The 17851-nt window shown below is 33.2% G+C and overlaps 1 protein-coding gene and 1 pseudogene across 2 annotated transcripts; both read right to left on the reverse strand.

The window, feature by feature from the left end:
* Positions 1-1054: 1054 nt before the first annotated feature.
* LOC110020722 overlaps positions 1055-17851 on the reverse strand; it is a 21922-nt pseudogene continuing 5125 nt past the window's right edge.
* LOC110020852 lies at positions 4746-11824 on the reverse strand. 2 transcript variants are annotated; one of them, XM_020719114.1, is made up of 7 exons: positions 11412-11824; positions 8245-8747; positions 7445-7536; positions 6192-6251; positions 5931-6000; positions 5188-5391; positions 4746-5101 (listed from the first exon to the last, which is right to left on the reverse strand). In XM_020719114.1, exons 2-7 carry the CDS (start codon positions 8263-8265, stop codon positions 4766-4768), a joined length of 783 nt encoding a protein of 260 aa, XP_020574773.1. In that variant the 5' UTR covers positions 8266-8747; positions 11412-11824; the 3' UTR covers positions 4746-4765. The 2 variants fall into 2 exon arrangements, with proteins under 2 accessions (XP_020574773.1, XP_020574774.1); XM_020719115.1 differs by having other exon boundaries at positions 11382-11824.

The following is a 17851-nucleotide window of genomic DNA, read 5'->3' on the forward strand; positions in this document are numbered from 1 at the left end:
ATATATATATATATGTATATATATATATTATTATTATTTCATAATTTAAGTTGCTTATGGTTGTTGTTTACTAATGAATCTGATTTTGGTAGGAAAAGACAAATATCTCCAGAGCATGCTAACAAAAGAGAACCTATTGCCAAACCAGTGTCGAATGAATCCCCCCCCTCCCCCAGCCTTGTATTTTATGTTTCTGTAAGCATCAACTATCTAATTAGAATTTTAAAGAGTATTAAGAGTTTTTTCCCTCCACTTTTTACTAATATCTATTATGATAGTTGTAGTTTTTATATTTTGAGATAATTACATACAAACTCCCCGAAATATTGATATTTACAACTTAAGCTATCTGACGAGTTTTTTGAACTATCGAATCAATTTATTTACGTGTGCCACCATCAAAATATTGAGAATTTAATAAAAATATAAAATATTAGTTAGGTTTTTACCATGAATTTTGATAATTGAGCGAGAATTTGCAAAATGAAAGGAAGAAGGTGGCTGATTTGTAAATAACAAGTTTCTGATGATCTGTTGCTCCTTCTGTTTTGTTCTACATAACATAGGTTTTTAAGGCTAATGTGTAATAAATGCAAACTTGCAGTATTAGTTATGTAAATGCACAAGATTTGTGCGGTATGTGTATAAATATATAATCTTAAAACATAGAAATTAAATAAATTAATTGATTGTAGTGAGTTATCATTCAAAATTAAGGCTGTACTAGTCTGGCTATTTTGTGGTCATTCGTATCTTATTTGTCTCACTTATACATATTTGATGCTTATTTATTTATTATCTTGGCAATTTACATGTATTTTCTTATGGTATTTGATATTATGGAGTATTTTTCAGTATTAATGTACTTTTAATGATTGGTAAAATTGAATTTATAGGTACATCAATTTAGTATAATTAAGAAAAATAATAAGAATTAAAACACAATTCAGGTATTTTCAAATGATGTTTGTTAATCATTGCATGCAACTTAGCACAACTGCAACTCACATTGCATGCAACTTAAGTTGCAAAAAAAGATATAAAATCACTCCCCCATCTCTCTCCAAACCTGTTTTAGCTCCGAAAAAAAAGAAGATTAGAGCTTTCCTTTCAGCTAGTTCTTTTTATCCAACAAGAAGAGAGCAAAGCTTTCCTTTCAGTTAGTTCCTCATATCCAACAAGAAGAGAGCAGGTTCATACTTTGCTGCTCATCCAAACTTGAATGGGCTATATTTCTTATGGACCCCAGTAAGCTTTCTTTTCCCAGTCTTCTGGTGGAAATCCACCATCATCTTAGAACATTCTAGAAGCTGGACTTCTGAGTACTTTGTACATAGCTCAGTGGTCCCAGTCCAATGCTTGAATCCTTTTAAACTACATTATGGCCACATTTCAACTTTCACAAAGCCAAAAGTCATGCTTTCACTTTAGTAATCAAATCATACACAGCAACATATAAAATGACAAAATATTGAATGTTGTTAATATTTTTCTGAATAAGGCCAACCTAAAACTTCATGAAAGTAACAGATAATATGTGCTAGTGCATTAAATAAATGTTACACTTTAGAAACAAACATTTTACATCAAGAAAGTAAAGTAAATCCTATAATACACTTAATCTTCCATAAATAAAAAATATTGGGAACAACTCTAACCTAAATTGCCATAATTTCCAGGTATCAGCCTTCCCCATAATTAAGGAATGTAATTCAATAATAAATCCCTACAAAGCATGTATAATGAAACTTCAGGAAGATCATGTAACAGCTCAGAAGGCTTTCCTAAAAAAGGTTTGACTATTTTTATCGACCAAACTTTACATTATCACCACATTTCAGATTTTGACTAAGCCATAAATCTTGCTTCAATTATAGTGATCAATCCATACACATGTAAAAAAGCTAAATATTGAATTTTTTCAACATTTTCCTTGATGATTTTTCAACATTTTCCTTAAAGATTTCAACCTAAAACTTCATAAAAATAGCAGAAAATATGTGTTGGTACATATATAAAACTTTCAATTCAGCAAAGAAACCTTGCATATCAAGAAAGAAAAGTAAATCAAATAATACACTTAACTTCAGTAAATAATCATTGCATGACAAAAAAATAAAGTTAATCTAAAATTAGATTTAATTCTCCACAAATCCAAAATATTTTTGAAGAAACTTAACATAATATGACATAATCATTATATATCACCTTTCTTAAAACTTTAAATAAGTATTTTGCTTCAGTTATCAATCCGTACACGGCATATTAATTGACAATTTTTTAAATTTTCTCAATATTTTTCGAAAGAGAGTCAACCGACAACTTCATTAAGAAAACATAAAAGCTCAAATAATTGCCTAAAAAAAACTCTCACTTATCAAATTGTAAATGCTCAACAAGAAATATATTAAATAATTTATATATCAAATTTATTTATGAAGTAATCTAACACAATTTTACATTAGTACCATATTTAGCTTTATCACAGCCTTAAATAAGGGACCTACTTCTACACCATTTAAAATGAGAACAAATTAAATTTTTTTCAACATATTTTTGGAAAAGTAAACATAAAATTCAATAAAATAACATGTTAGGTCAGCTAGATTCCCGAAGGAAGGTTTATCTTTAGGATTTAAGTCAAAACATAACAATTTGAATCTTAAATTAGATTTAGACCTCCTTAAATCAAAAATATTGATGAAGGAACCTAATGTAATTTAAAAGAATTATTATATATTAATTTTCTCAGAGCCTTAATAAGGTATTTGCTTTAGTTATCAAACCAAAGACAGCATGTAAAATACCAATTTATTGAATTTTCTCAATATTTTTTATAAAGATTCAAGCTAAAATTTCATTAAAAAAGAATAAAAGCTCAGATAATGGCCTAAATAAAACTCTCTTCATCAAACTATAAATGCACAACAACAAAATAGATCAAATACTTTAATACTTTATATATTCAATATATTTATGAAGAAATCTAACAGACATATTAACTTTCTCAAAGCTTTAAATAAGGCTTCTACTCCAGTGAAAAGTTCATACTCAACATGTGAAATGAGATCTTATTAAATTTTTTAACATATTTTTGAAAAAAAACAATAAACATAAAACTTCACAAAAATAAAAAATTAGGTCAACAAGATCGCTAAAGAAAGGTTTCTCTTCAGCAGTTAAGTCGATTCACAACAACAAAGTAAAGATAATATTAAATTAGATTTAATCTTCCCTGAATCCAAAATATTGTTGAAATAATAAAAAGCTTAGAAGGTGGCTTAACTAAAACTCACTTAATTAAACTATAAATGCATAGAACAAAATAAATTAAATACTTTATCCATCCAGTCTATTTATAAAAATCTAACTTTTTAATAGCCTTAAATAAGGCTTCAAGTTTATTGAACAATCCATGCACAACATATGAAATGACAGTATATTAAATTTATTCAACATATTTATCAAAAACGACTACATAAAACTTGACAAATAAAACATATCAGCTTTTTTATTGCCTAAATAGAGCTTTCACTTTAGTATTTTGTTAAAATTTCATATAGCAAAAAAAGAAATTGAGTTATCAACAACTTTTGATATCAAATCAAGATAACATAATTTACATCAAGTTCAACTTTTACAAACAATAATTGTGACATTTATGCATCCAGTTCAGCTCTCAAAAACTCACAACCATTAAAAATTTCAGGAATGATCATTTCAACGCTAGACAACATAATGTGTACAAAAATGCAGCCCGGAAAATTTTCATTCTGACTTGTAAATCTTGGTAGTCAGCTCAATTTATAAGTTTTACACCTACAAGTGATTCCAATTTTTTGCACACAAACATTCCACGGTCAAACCTTTCAAATAAAGACCTAGGCATGAAAGCAAACACCACACTAGAGCATAACATTAAGTAAGGGAAATACGCCAACAAGCAATAATAGCAAATAAACCAGCCATGACGGATAAAGTGCATGCATCTTAGTCATTTCAGCATCAGGAAATTAAAACCCCAATTCCATGAGGAAAATACTTCTGAAAATTCTAGAAAATATGAATCTCATGATCAATTTTAGCTTATCCGGCATTTTAAGTAACATTTTAAATCAATCATTGAAACAATACAAGAAGATGCCAAAAACCATCAATAGTATACTATACTCATTCTCAACTCCATCCATAATGAAATTCCTTCTTAATCCATAAAGATGCAAGCAGGCATAGAGTAAGAGAAATCCTATAATAACAGAAGAAACAAATATTCTATTAACTGCTTTCAGTAAACTCCACTTGCTTCTCTTTATTAACTCATAAGAAATGCATAGTATCTTTGAGGAAATATCATCAAATAAAGTACAATCCAAATAACTGAACCGAAATTTTTCCATAAACTGAAGAATGGTTGGGTTTTATATTTTGAAAGGGAATTTGCATTTCATTTAGCTCATATCAAATTTCAGATGATAGGAAAAAAAATTAAGCTTATTATATAATCTTGAGCCTGTATATAACCATTCATTTCATTATGATCGAGCATACAATTTTAATCTATAATTCCAAACAACATTTCAAACTATGAATCGATTTAGAATTATAAGCAAATTTGAATTCAAAGAATATAAGCCTTATGAACAAATAACAAAATTTTACCTATGATATAAATATTAGAGCCACAAAAACGAATGAATATAGAAATATGATCGTTACTTGAAAGGCATAACAAAAAGCCCTAAATATAAAAGGAAGTCAACATCATTTAACATGTCCGAGTCCTGGAGACACCCTCCCTAACCTTCACATGTGCCTCTACATCACGTTTAAACATGGAAAACAGCTGTTGTAGCTCAAGCTTTCTAGCATTGACCTGCTCTTCAATATCGGGCTTCTTCAGCCCAAAAAAGAGCATGCTAAAATAAATTAATAATATTCCAATAAAGAGGATAAATACACAAAACAATGCAAATGCATCGGGAGAGTTCTTGGTGCCAGGGATTCCATCCAGATTGATCCCAAAAAAGCCAACTATTATGGAAACAAGCAGCCCACAAACCCCTATGATCCAGCCATTATCAGTAATTCTCAGACTTTTATCCTGATAGAAAAAGATTCATAGAACTATAAAGAATGTGGGCTATTAAAGCTATAGAAGCTAAAACATGATTGTATGTTCATAAATACCTCCAAACATGCACGAACTGTGCTTTGAATGACGTCTTGAATGGTGAAGAGTCGTCCACGAACAGCTTCCTGCTCTTGTAGCATTTCATTTGTAGTATTTTGAATTTCTTTCAGTAAACTTTTTGTGGCAGATCCCCTCAAGTGATGTCGAAGACCAAAGACAATTTCTTTCCTTGCATGTAATGACCATTGAACTCTAATAACCTGCCAAAACGATATGGAAAATTGAGATTTGGAGAGTTATTTGTAATATTTCAATAGTTTACGTAACAAATCCTTTTAATAGAGAATATTCAAAACTAATTTAAATAAATCAAGTAAAAGTCCTCATTATATGAATGTTGCATGTGACTGACTCTATTGCATGTGTTGCATCAGCTTCAATTGTGACCTTTACCTTGTGAATTGGCAACATTATCTATTTCATTGGAACTGAAATTTAAATGAACCAGCAAGCAACTGAATCAATGAGGCATATTGTGCGTTCCTAGAAAATTTTCATGATCGCATTTATAAAGTCCATTAAGAATGTTTTGCCTCAACGTGTACGCACTAAAATGAAAATGCTTTGCACAACTCTGCTTAATAATTCTTCACTCCAAAAGTAATAATTGGACAAGCACACCCTCTACTCTATAAACAAACTCCATGTTCTGAGGCAATCTTGCCTCATCATACCCCAAAGCAAGCCCCGAGTAAAAGAACCTGTCAAAACATTAATGACTAAAAAGAAACAAATGTACCTTCATTGCCAACATTTTGATGTCCTGATTTAAAATTATATTGATTGGATGTGGATCCTCATAAGTTCTCCTGCCAAATACAACCTTTTGATTTCCTGATTTAATATTATACTGAGTAGATTTAGATCCTCATAAGTTCTCCTGCCCAATAATACATAAATATATATAGCATCACAATCAAATATAGACTATAATTTAATAAAAGGTAGCATTAAATATTTTTTTGAACGACATCAATATCATTAAAGTTGATGAATGTACCAGTTCAAAAACTTCAACTCGATTTCATTAGCAGCATCAAAAATAAACTTGCGAAATATCCTAAAAAATCAAACAAAAAGCACATCAGAAAAGAATACAAATTCAGAATAATGACAATACCTGTAGAAGTTAAAATTAGCTATAAAACTACAGAACTTTTCTATTAAAGAATGGATAGGTAAGATGCCCAAAAAGTCATGCAAAATGGCAGCCTCGATGAGAATAAATGTTACTCCCAGCGAGAACAAATGTCACTCCCAGTGAATCCATTAAATCATAAGAAGCTGGTTATGGTAAACATCATATGCTATAATGCAGCTAAAGAAAATAAAAAGTAAAGCTGATAATGCAATCACTTAAGCCTATCAAAATAAAGAAAAAGCTAGTGTTCTTTATCATTACTAGCATGGGTTTATGAATTATTTTCTTCAATTATGTATGTGAATATTATATGTTGATTATCTTTAGTTTACACCAATCTATGTTAACAACTTCTAGAAAGATTCTTTTACCTTCTGATGTGTAACAAAGAGGTGGATTTTAAATATATAAAGGAATGTGGTTTCCAAGAATCACTCCAAATATATAAAGGAATGTGGATTTTAATGTGCTTCGTAAATACTTGGACCCTTCTGATCTTTTAACACATTGAATCATATTTGAACACTTGAATCTTGAGTTAAGTAATTATTAACTCCAATTATCTATCCCTCAAATTGATATATGCATTGTAATTCCATATAATTTGAGTTAGCACTTCAATTGGTTTAATATGTAGGCTTAGCATTACAATCTAGGATTGCCTGTGGCTATGATAAGTTGGTTATTATTATAAGGTAATGGTTTATCTGACAAAGATATTCATTCCATCTATCCAAATCGCATATGAATGGTCAATAATACAAATAACCGAGAGAATTTCATCTTAAATTTATAAAATTAAATCTATTATTTATACCATTTGTAAGTTTACACTTTTAAAATATGAAAAGTTAAGTTTGGTATAAAGGTGAAAAGTTAAAGACAGGTATTAAAAAAAAGCCTCGGATGCAAATTTTCTTACAAAAAAAAATTCCTTGAGGGCAAACTTTTCTTACCAAAAAAAAAAAAACTTTGCGTGCAATTTTTTATTACAAATAAAAAAAAACCGCAAGAAAAGATTGAGTCCTAAATAATATTAAAAATTTTGAAATCAAGAGGTGCACTTTGAACTTTCCTTCTTTTGCTAGTAAAAGTGACAAATGTTTATTTACCTATCATCGCACCAAGAAAGGTGGCAAGTTAATTGTGCTATGACCTCATGCACAGATTTAGGAATCGCGGTTCCACCAGTACGAAGCAGATCCTGCAAAAGGTCATGCTATCAAAATTATGATCTAGACTAGATATGAATTATTAGTCATGCAAAATTATGAATCGCACACAAATATTGTAAATGATTTGTATTTCCTATGTAATCATCTCCACTTCATTGATCCCTACGACATTTATTTTTGACGTGGAACCTTTAAGATGCATCACAGTCAATAAAAATTGTTGAGTTTGATAAGAACGAAGCACAATCGGTGTATCATCTTCTTCGGAAAATGGATCACTAACTGAATACCCCAACAACTCAAACATCAGCCCATCCTGCCATTCTGACAGGAACCTGAAAAACTATTCATACTTAGTGAAAAGAGAAACGAAAACATCTTTTATATATATATAAGGTTATCAATTAAACCGAATTTAAAAAGGTTTAAATATTCAAATTGAACAAGGTTAATTCATATGTGAATTATACACAATCTAAGGTTATCTCTCAACATCAAAAAAGAAATATTTGCACTACCCTAACTCTCAAATAGATATCACTAGAAAAATATTTATTTCACGACTAAAATATCATGATTAATAATATTCACAATTCATTTTAAAATACAAAAAGCTCACATTCATTAAACATACCAAGCCCTACAATAATGGAATGTAACAACATTTTCAAGAAACAAGTCAATAAAATAGAAAATGTGGCACTAACATGAAAAAAAAATCAAACATTAGAACTCACCTCAAAACCAAAGTGATCCATACAATCACTACAATGTTTGCTTTCATCTCTCAAACAAATACTAACAGTTGGATATAGCCAGTGAGCATTACTGAGCCATGCACAAATAGAGGAATGCCCCGCAAATACGTGACACCATCATATAGGTCGAGCAACAACACCAGAAACGGTAATATCATCTTCATCCTCGTTCAAATCAATTTGTTGCGAAGACCATTCAGCATAATTTTCGGCAATCTTCGCTAGTTCTGAAATCCTTGCCCATCCAATAGGAACCCAGTGGCTATTAGACATACGATTGGATCCTCGAACAAACTCAAAATCGCATATAAGTCCATCAGTCCAAAGGTCATATACAACACCCTCTCTGACTGGATGAAACATTTGAAGCTCTAGCCCGCTAAACTCAATGCTGTTACTTTTACTTGAAGGAAATCACAGAATTATATTTGAAACTGAGTGTGCAATGTTCTGAATTGTTTAGGAGGAATTATTCTGAGGTCCTGCAATTGATAATATGTCAAAGAGTCCGTTCTAATTTATAATAGCAGTTACAAATCCTTGTAAAGAAGAAGAACAAAACAAATACATGTTGAGAATCAATAACATATTCATCGAACGTGCAGTATAAAAAATCTAATAGAAAAAAATTAAAAAAAAACAACTAATTAATGTAGATACCTCGAAAAGAAATTAATGGTCAAATGTTTTGCACACAAACATTTCACGATCAAACCTTTCAAATAAAGATGTAGGCATGAAAGCAAAACACCACACTAGAGCAACACTAGAGCATAACATCAAGTAAGGGAAATACGCCAACAAGCAATAATAGCAAATAAACCAGCCATGACGGATAAAGTGCATGCATCTAAGTCATTTCAGCATCAAAAAACTAAAACCCCAATTCCAAGAGGAAAATACTTTTAAAAATTCTAGGAAAAATGACAATTATCAATTTTAGCTTATGCGACATGTTAAGTAACATTTTAAATCAATCATTGAAACAATACAAGAAGATGCCAAAAACCATTAGTAGTATACTAAAGTCATTCTCAACTACATCCATAAGAAAATTCCTTCTTAATCCATAAAGATGCAAGCAGACATAAGAGAGAAATTTTAGAATAACAAAAGAAACAAATATTCTATTAACTGCTTTCAGTAAACTCCACTTGCTTCCCTTTATTTACTCATAAGAAATGCATAGTATCTTTGAGGAAATATCATCAAATAAAGTACAATCCAAATAACTGAACCGAAATTTTTCCATAAACTGAAGCATGGTTGGGTTTTATATTTTGAAAGGGAATTTGCATTTCATTTAGCTCATATCAAATTTCAAATGAAAGGAAAAAAATTTAAGCTTATTATAAGAACTTGAACCAGTATATAACCATTTATTTAATCAGGATCGAGCATACGATTATAATCTATAATTTCAAGCAGCATTTCAAATTATGAATCAATTTAAAACTATAAGCAAATTTAGATTCAAAGAATATAACCCTTATGAACAAGTAAAAAAATTTTACATATGATATAAAATATTTCATATTCGATCCACAGAAACGAATGAATATAAAAATATGATTCTCACTTGAAAGGCTTGATGAAAAGCCCTAAAAAAAACTCAAGGAAAGAGGAAGAAAAATAATAAGAAATATTAAAATCTAACCTCCAGAGAACCTCAAAATTAACAGCAAGAACTCTGAAATTCCTCAAAGAAAACACCAACCCCGGATTCCGAATAACCTCGAAAATAACAGCAAGAACTCTGAAATTCCTCAAAGAAATCACCAACCCCGGATAACCTCGAAAATAACAACTAGAACTCTGAAATTCCTCAAAGAAATCACAAACCCCGAATCTATCCTCAAATGGGATATATATAGTTGAAAAAGAGGGGGGAAAGGCTTACCGGTATTCGAAAAAAAACAAGAAAATCAATTACGGAAGTGGTCGACAATCTCATTTGGTCGCATTATGATGTTTTTAATTTAATGCGACCAAATGATGCTTTTTAATATCTACAAAATAGTGCACAAAATAGCCCTAAAATGATGTTTTTAATTTCTGCAAAACAGGGCACAAAACAACTCTAAAATGATGCTTTTAGTGTCTCCAAAACAATGCTCAAAATAGCCCTAAAACAATGTTTTAATATTTCCAAAACAGTGTTCAAAACAGCCCATATGTAGACAATATAACCATTGTATGGTTCCACATAAGTAAATATACTATTAATATATCATATAGCTGCTAACTCATTTCTGCAATGCCACAAATTAGCTTTCATGTCAATATATGCATCATTTCTTACGAGTGAACGTGTCTTCTCAAATAAATATCCCAAATAAATATCATCTATTCACTAACAACTTGTTTGTGACAAGTTTCGATATTACCAATAATGAAGTACCATATCACATGATTATAACTATCATTATTCTAAAAAACAACGCAGATTTGACTGTAAGATATTTGAAGTGTGAAAGAAAGATAGGTCAATAGAACTCTAAACATTTTTCTTTGCTTCTTAAACTCCAAAAAAATCAAAACATAACTCATACTCAGAGGCACCCTCAATTCCATCTAATTACATTACTTGATTAGAGTGGAAAATCTCCCTTAAAGCTGGCGGTGATGCAAACAAGTGAGAGATATTTAAAAAAGGACAAGTGAGGATGTCTCCTCCCTCGCATTAAGATAACTTTTATCCATGCATTATTTGGGTTCTGTATTATTCACAAGATTTGACTTGTGGCAGATTCATTATCCAAGATGTCATATTCCATAAGAAAAGCATAAATTAGTGTGTCGCTACAGGAAGCCATCTTAGCCAACAAATCCATAATAGTACATTCCCGGTTCATGCACACCACTGTATTATTCAACTAGCTTCCAACTATGCATTGGATCTTATCCAAACTATGCCTTTATGACACAAGATACATATGTTTTATGCAAAAAAAAATAATAATACAAAAATTAACTCATAAAAGCCCTACATGGCCTCATACGGAAATTTCAGAAACTTCAAAATCTAGGTCTCACTCAAAAAATTTAAATAAACCTAAAAAAATTTCTCAAAATTTAAGCTAAGAGGCAAAACTGAAGATAATATGAAATCTTACAGAAAATATGCTCAAAGAGGACAGCCTTACAAGCAACAAAGCAAGAATATCGAGCAACCATGCACCCGAAGCAAGAATACCGAGAGTGGTCGATCCAACGCCGACTCGCCGAGGACAAACACACTTTATCGAAGACAGATAGAGTAGAGATTAGAGAACGAACACAACCAATCAACCCTAAGCTCCCACCGAGAGTCGCGATTTTGAGAAGAGAAGAAGGATGGTTTTCGCAGTCACCGAGAGGAAACTTTTCACGATTTTGAGAGAAGGATTAGCCGAAACTGAAAGGAGAAAGAGCGAAGTAGCAGCCAAAACTAAGAGGGCCGAAACTAAGAGGGCGTGGTTTGGAGAGGAGAAAGAGCGGCGTTGGGGTTAGGGCTTAGGGCTTAGTTAATAAAAGGGTTTAGATAAAAGGCTTGGAAAGAGCGGCGGGGGAAAGTAGGGCGAACAGTCACGAGTTAGGGCTTAGGGCTTCCGCCTTAGTTAATAAAAGGGTTTAGATAAAAGGCTTGTTTTGTATATTAATATATAAAGAGAATAATATAATACATTATATTAATTATATATCTCATATTATATAAATATATAATAATCTATTTTACTAGATAGTATATAAATATAACATTATTAATAATTTATTATACACGATAATTTAAGGGATTTAATTTTTAAAATATAACAAATTTTTTTAGTATAAAATTATTTTTAAAATATCATAATTTTTTATATATATTTATTTTATTTTTTTTAATATTTTGAACAATAACGATTCGAACGCGAACAAACACATCATTGTTCGTGTTTGGTTCGTTTAACAAATTGAACAAAAAAATTTGTTTGTGTTCGTCTCGTTTGCTTATCGAACGAATCGAACAAGAACACTCTAGTGAATCAAACAGGAGCTCAATTTGAGTTTCAATATGTCGGCTCTTCAATCGACTCAATCGAATATTGAGGATTTAAAATTGTCCATGTGAAAACTTCAAAGAGCGAAGAAATGACTTGAATTTCTAAGTGGTATGGGTCTAAATCTAGTCCTCTAAGAGAGTCAAATAGGAAATCCTAGGGATAGATTTTAGGCCCTGGGGAGAGGGAAGAAAGACCTCAAAACCACATAAAGTTTTTCCATAAAAAATGTCTCCTATTGTCCATGATATTATGAAGCTACCAGGATCTTTAAGTTTTTCTAGAAGTTTTTTCTTGAATTATAGCATTGCACTTCTCACTAAGTGCAACAGTCTCGTTATCTTCGAACTTCATTTTCTGTTAAAAATATCCTTCATAAACTTCACATATCTTGACATTTGTTCCAAGGCTTCAATAAATGAAATATTAATTGTAAGCTTCTTAAAAATTTTCATAAATTCTAAAAATAATTTATCCAACTTTTGGTTGACATCACTTTTGGTTGAGGTCCATTTCTTTCTCTTTAGTAGCCTATTATATAGCCATAGGACTTCTTGTTGAATACTCTTAGATAACTAGTATAGAACCCTCACCAATAAAAATTTCAAACTCTTCTTTGTTCAACTGGAAGTTCCATATATTGGTCATAACCTCTAGCACTTAGTAGTTCAGGCCACTATAGGGGAGCTCAAGGAGAGTCCCCTTAGGACTGCTTGACCTCAGGGTTAACCCTGGTGTTGATCTAGAGCTAGTTCTCTCACTCACTTTCACCCACTTTCACTCACAACTTTAATCCTAACTTTATTCAACTTTGGTCACTTGACCTTTTGGGAGACTCCTAGGCCCCTAGCCCTGGGTTGGGGCTTACCTAAGACCAATACATGTATGACCCAAAATAAGGATTCATTGGTCCATAGCTGAAATTGGGTGGTTGACACCCCAATTTCACCTAAAGATCCAACCTAGCATGTTGCCCCCCAAATCTACCAAATTTACCAAAATACTCTTGAAACTCTAAAATCCACCAAAATTTCCAAAATACCCAAAATTGTTCAAAAACCATCTCAAAGCCCTTAAAACCACCTAAGTTGCCTAAAACAACCCAAACTTTTCAAAATTACCAAAATACCCTTCCTAGCCCAAAAATTCCAAAATCCTTCAAAATGTCCCCAAAACCGTTTTGTACCACTCCACTCACCCCAATTTGACCCAATTTGACCAATTTAACCATTTTGGAAAAAAATCCCTAAATTGCCCCTAAAGGCCCAATTCCACCAAATTCACCCTAAATGTTCACTCCAATTTTCCCCAATTTCAATTCTTAACTCCAATTCACCATTATTAAGGTCATTTTAAACCAAATCCATGCCCAATTGACCCATACTTTGAGCTCAATTTTAATCCAAACCAAAAGCACAAATTTTGGCCACATGACCTAATCTCACCCAATTGAACCCTATGACCCACTCAATTACCCCAATTTGGATCCCAATCTCTTCATTACAATCCTACACAGCAAATTGAACCCTCAATTTGCCTTGGTCAAGCATCAATTCCACTCAATTCCAACCCAAATTCAAAATCCCCAAATTTTCCCCAATTTAGCCACATACCCAAATTCCACCAAATTGAATGTCCTAACCTCAAAATTGACACCTAATTTATGTTGAAAACTCTTTATAACATTCCCATATACCATTTTGAACCATCAATGTGGGCTTAGCTTAAACTTAGCCTAACCTAAACCCAAGTCCAACCCAATACCCCCAAATTGACTAAATAACTAAAATCCATCAAATTGAACTTTCAAATCAACTAAAGCCTAAGCCCTTCTATTTAAACCATCTTCCCCATGGCTAAAGGAGATCAATTGAATTTTCTTGTGGAACCTCTGTCAAATTAATTCTAGAGACTCTCCAGGAACTCCTTCGCTCAAGCCCACTATTTTACACTTTTGGTTCCTAGTGTGAGAGCTCAATTTTGAGTTCAAAATCCAAGCTCAAAACAGAACATCCCTCCACAGTCCACCAAGCTCTAATTAATTGTTCCTACATCATCACTAGAGCAAGAGGAGTTAATTCCCCATAAAAGCCCCCACTTAAACAGCATCTACCATAGATCTAGACCAACAACTGAAGTTGAGCTTGATTGAAATCATACCTAGACATTTCACTAAGGCCCAAGTGTTCATCTGGAGGTTCGTTGGACCCAATCGAAGCTGCCACAACCATTTGATTGAGGTCTCCCCTCTCAGACAAAGGTTCCCTCAGCTGGTCCAACGGCTTCGCCATTCCCACAACCCTAATGTTCCTCTCCCTCCCCTTCTTCTTCCTCGGCACCCCGTTATACGTCCACGTCGCCCCCGAAGGTAGCGTCTTCTCTAGAATCCTTCAAGTCTTCGTCGACACCTTCTGCAACAGCCGCCTCCCCCCCCCCTCCCCTGCCACCGCCGCATTCTAAAACCCCATCTCACAAAACCACCATGCCATCACCTCTCTCCCGCCCACCCCCTCCTTCCTCTTCCTATCCAAAGCCGCCACCACGTCCCCTTCCGGCGCCTCCCCGCCGAGCTCATGACGGCTCTGCACCCTCCAACAAGTCAAAGAAGTAAAGTGTTTGATCCGCATCATACCCACATGGACCTCCGGGATCATCTGCTTTGTTGCCCTCGGGCAACAATGGACCTTCTCCGTCCTCCAGTCCATGAAAATGAACTGTCATCTCAATCCACAATTCATGATCCCGCCAGGCTCGGTGGGGACGATCGTCATGCCAGGGTTAGCTTTATTCATCTCGTATATGACATGGTCGTCGTTCCGGTAACCCATAGGATCACGAAGCTCGAGGGCGGGATCACGCTTGTGATATCGATTTTTTTGATGGTGGTGACGGTGGTGGTGTAGAACAAGAGGAGGGATGAGTCGTCGAAAGGGGTGTCAATTTTGGTTCTGTGGTTGGCGCCGCAGCTGCTAGTTATGGGGGTGGCGGAGGCTTTTAATGCGGTGTGTCATATTGAGTTCTATTACTGAGAGTTTCCCGAGCACATGCACACATTGACGAGGGCTCCGTTCTTCTGTAGCCTAGTGAGGTCGAGTTATCTGAGCAGTCTGTTAATGGCGGTGGTGAAGAAGACGACTGGTGGGGAAAGGCATAGGAGCTGGCTTGAGGATGATTTTGATGAGGGGAGGGTGGATCATTTTTATTATTTTATTGCAAATATGAGAAGAGAAAAATGATGCATTGACATTACCTACTTCTCTGTGCCCTCGTGTAGAAAATCAAAATACTACCTAAACATAGCTTCACTTTCATATAACAACATCATGCACAACATGATAAATGGATGCTTCCTTTATCAGCGAGCAATATTCCTTAAAAAAAGCATAATACTATAGATAAGTCAAATCGTACACTTAAATTTTAATCCTCGAATGAAGCAAGTGTAAGCCTTTCTTGAGATAGAAATTCATAAGCCTTAAACCACTTTGCTAGGCTCTTCATTATGAGGTTTGTCTAGAGCACAAAACTCCCACTTAAATTGGTGAAAGCATATACCCTGTTCACCAAATTGGGAGGACCATCATTGAACATTGCTAAAGCACCATTACCCTGACAATCTTCATGCAAGAAAGAACAATTTCCTTTGCCAACAACCCAACAAATCAGACCATCAGCGCATTTAGCAACATTAAGCTTTTCCCTCCAAATAAAACGAATAATATTTGGAGTCTGTAATAACCAAAGGATGATTCATATAATAATAATTAGCCTTCATAAGAGTAGCCCAAATAGAAATATTCATATGAAATCTATACCAATGCTAAATAAAGTAAATTTTCATAGTCTCAGCAATACTTATGAATCCCAAACCTCCCTAATTAAGAAATCTACACAATTGTTCCCACCTTTTCCAATGTATTTTGTTTTTATCACTACCATCCCAGAGGATTAAACAACAATTGCAACTTTTACATAATACTATTAAAAACCTTCATAATTTGTATATTGTAGAGAGGTAGAGAAATGAGGAAATTTTTTAAAATAGTAACTCTCCCCCCAAATGAGAGAAATATTATCACCCAAGAGTGAAACCTAAAGAGTGAAACATGAATCTTCTTCTTGATTTTATCAATTAAGTGATTTTTTTTCTCCTTTATCAAGAGTAAAACCCAAAGGACATTTACCCTGCCAATCTTCATTCAAGAATGTACTATGTTCACCGAATTTGTGAAAGAATATACCGTGTTCACCAAAGAATATCCAATGTACAATTTTGCGTGTATTGCGTGCCTTCTCCGTATATATGGAGAACTCAGAAAATATTTCGATTCACCACCAAACTTCTCAAAAAATTTTCAAGGAAATGCGAGGAGGGAGCACAAAGAAGGAGGACCTTTCGATCCACCACCTAACGAATGAGAAATGGGAGAGTGGAGGGGTGTACGATATCGAGGGCTGAGAACAAAGGAGCTTGATCGCAGATCTAGGGCACGACGGAGGAGACGGGATCGAGGGGCTGAGGAGTAATAAGTTGTGCCTAAACGCGAGCCTCTCCCAGCGGCGAACGATTCAACAAATCCTAACATAAACCCTTAAGTGTGTTCCCCGACCGCCGACCCCGAAGCATTAACCAAACACCTCCACGAAGTTACGAAAACGCCGAACACAAGAATAAGCTACGCTAAACGGATGCTAAGTGGGCTCGGCTACATGAATCTTTTGTCTCCATTGCATTCTATTGAGTGTAATATTTTCATTTAATGCTAAGTGGGGCCAACTGTATATATATATTTGATGAGCAATAGTATTACAAGGCTACAGATTTATAATCAATTAAAAGTATTAATTAAGAAAATAGAAAAAAAATTATTAAATTAGATTCAAATGATGTTTTAAACCTTACCCTAATTTTTTAACATTTTGATTAGGGTTGTCAAAACGACTCTTTGTTTTTGAACTGCTCGTGTTCGACTCGCTAAGAAACTAAGAAAATGAGCCGAACACGCACGAACACACTTTTTTTGAGCTCGAAATATAAACGAGCCGAATCGTTTACACCCTTACAAGTAAATGCATAATAATTAAGTGTTATATACGTAAATTCAATTGCATACACCCCACCCAAAACTTGCTATTTACAAATCACCCACCCTCTTTCATCCATTTTCCAAATCCTCACTCACATAACAAAATTCATCGTAAAACCCCAACCCGTATTTTGCATTTTTACCAATTTCTCGAAATTTTGGCTCTGGCATGCATAAATATTACATCGGTACGGTAGGTTAAAAAAATAACCTTAGTGATTAATTTATAAATATCAATATTTCAGGTGGTCTTAATTTAATTATCCCATATAAAAGTTTTATTAAAATTTTTTTAATCAAATGATTCCCTAAATTCTTAAATTCACTTTTATGTACAATAAATGAAAAATAAATTATATTTAACTCAAAATAAATTTAAAATTTGAAGACTGGTATAATTAAAATTTAATCAAAATATATCAATAACAGCTTTTTTTTCTTGCAATACATATGGTAATACATATATATATATATATA

The sequence above is a fragment of the Phalaenopsis equestris genome, unplaced genomic scaffold (assembly GCF_001263595.1).
Source record: "Phalaenopsis equestris unplaced genomic scaffold, ASM126359v1 Scaffold000107, whole genome shotgun sequence".
Taxonomy (NCBI): domain Eukaryota; kingdom Viridiplantae; phylum Streptophyta; class Magnoliopsida; order Asparagales; family Orchidaceae; genus Phalaenopsis; species Phalaenopsis equestris.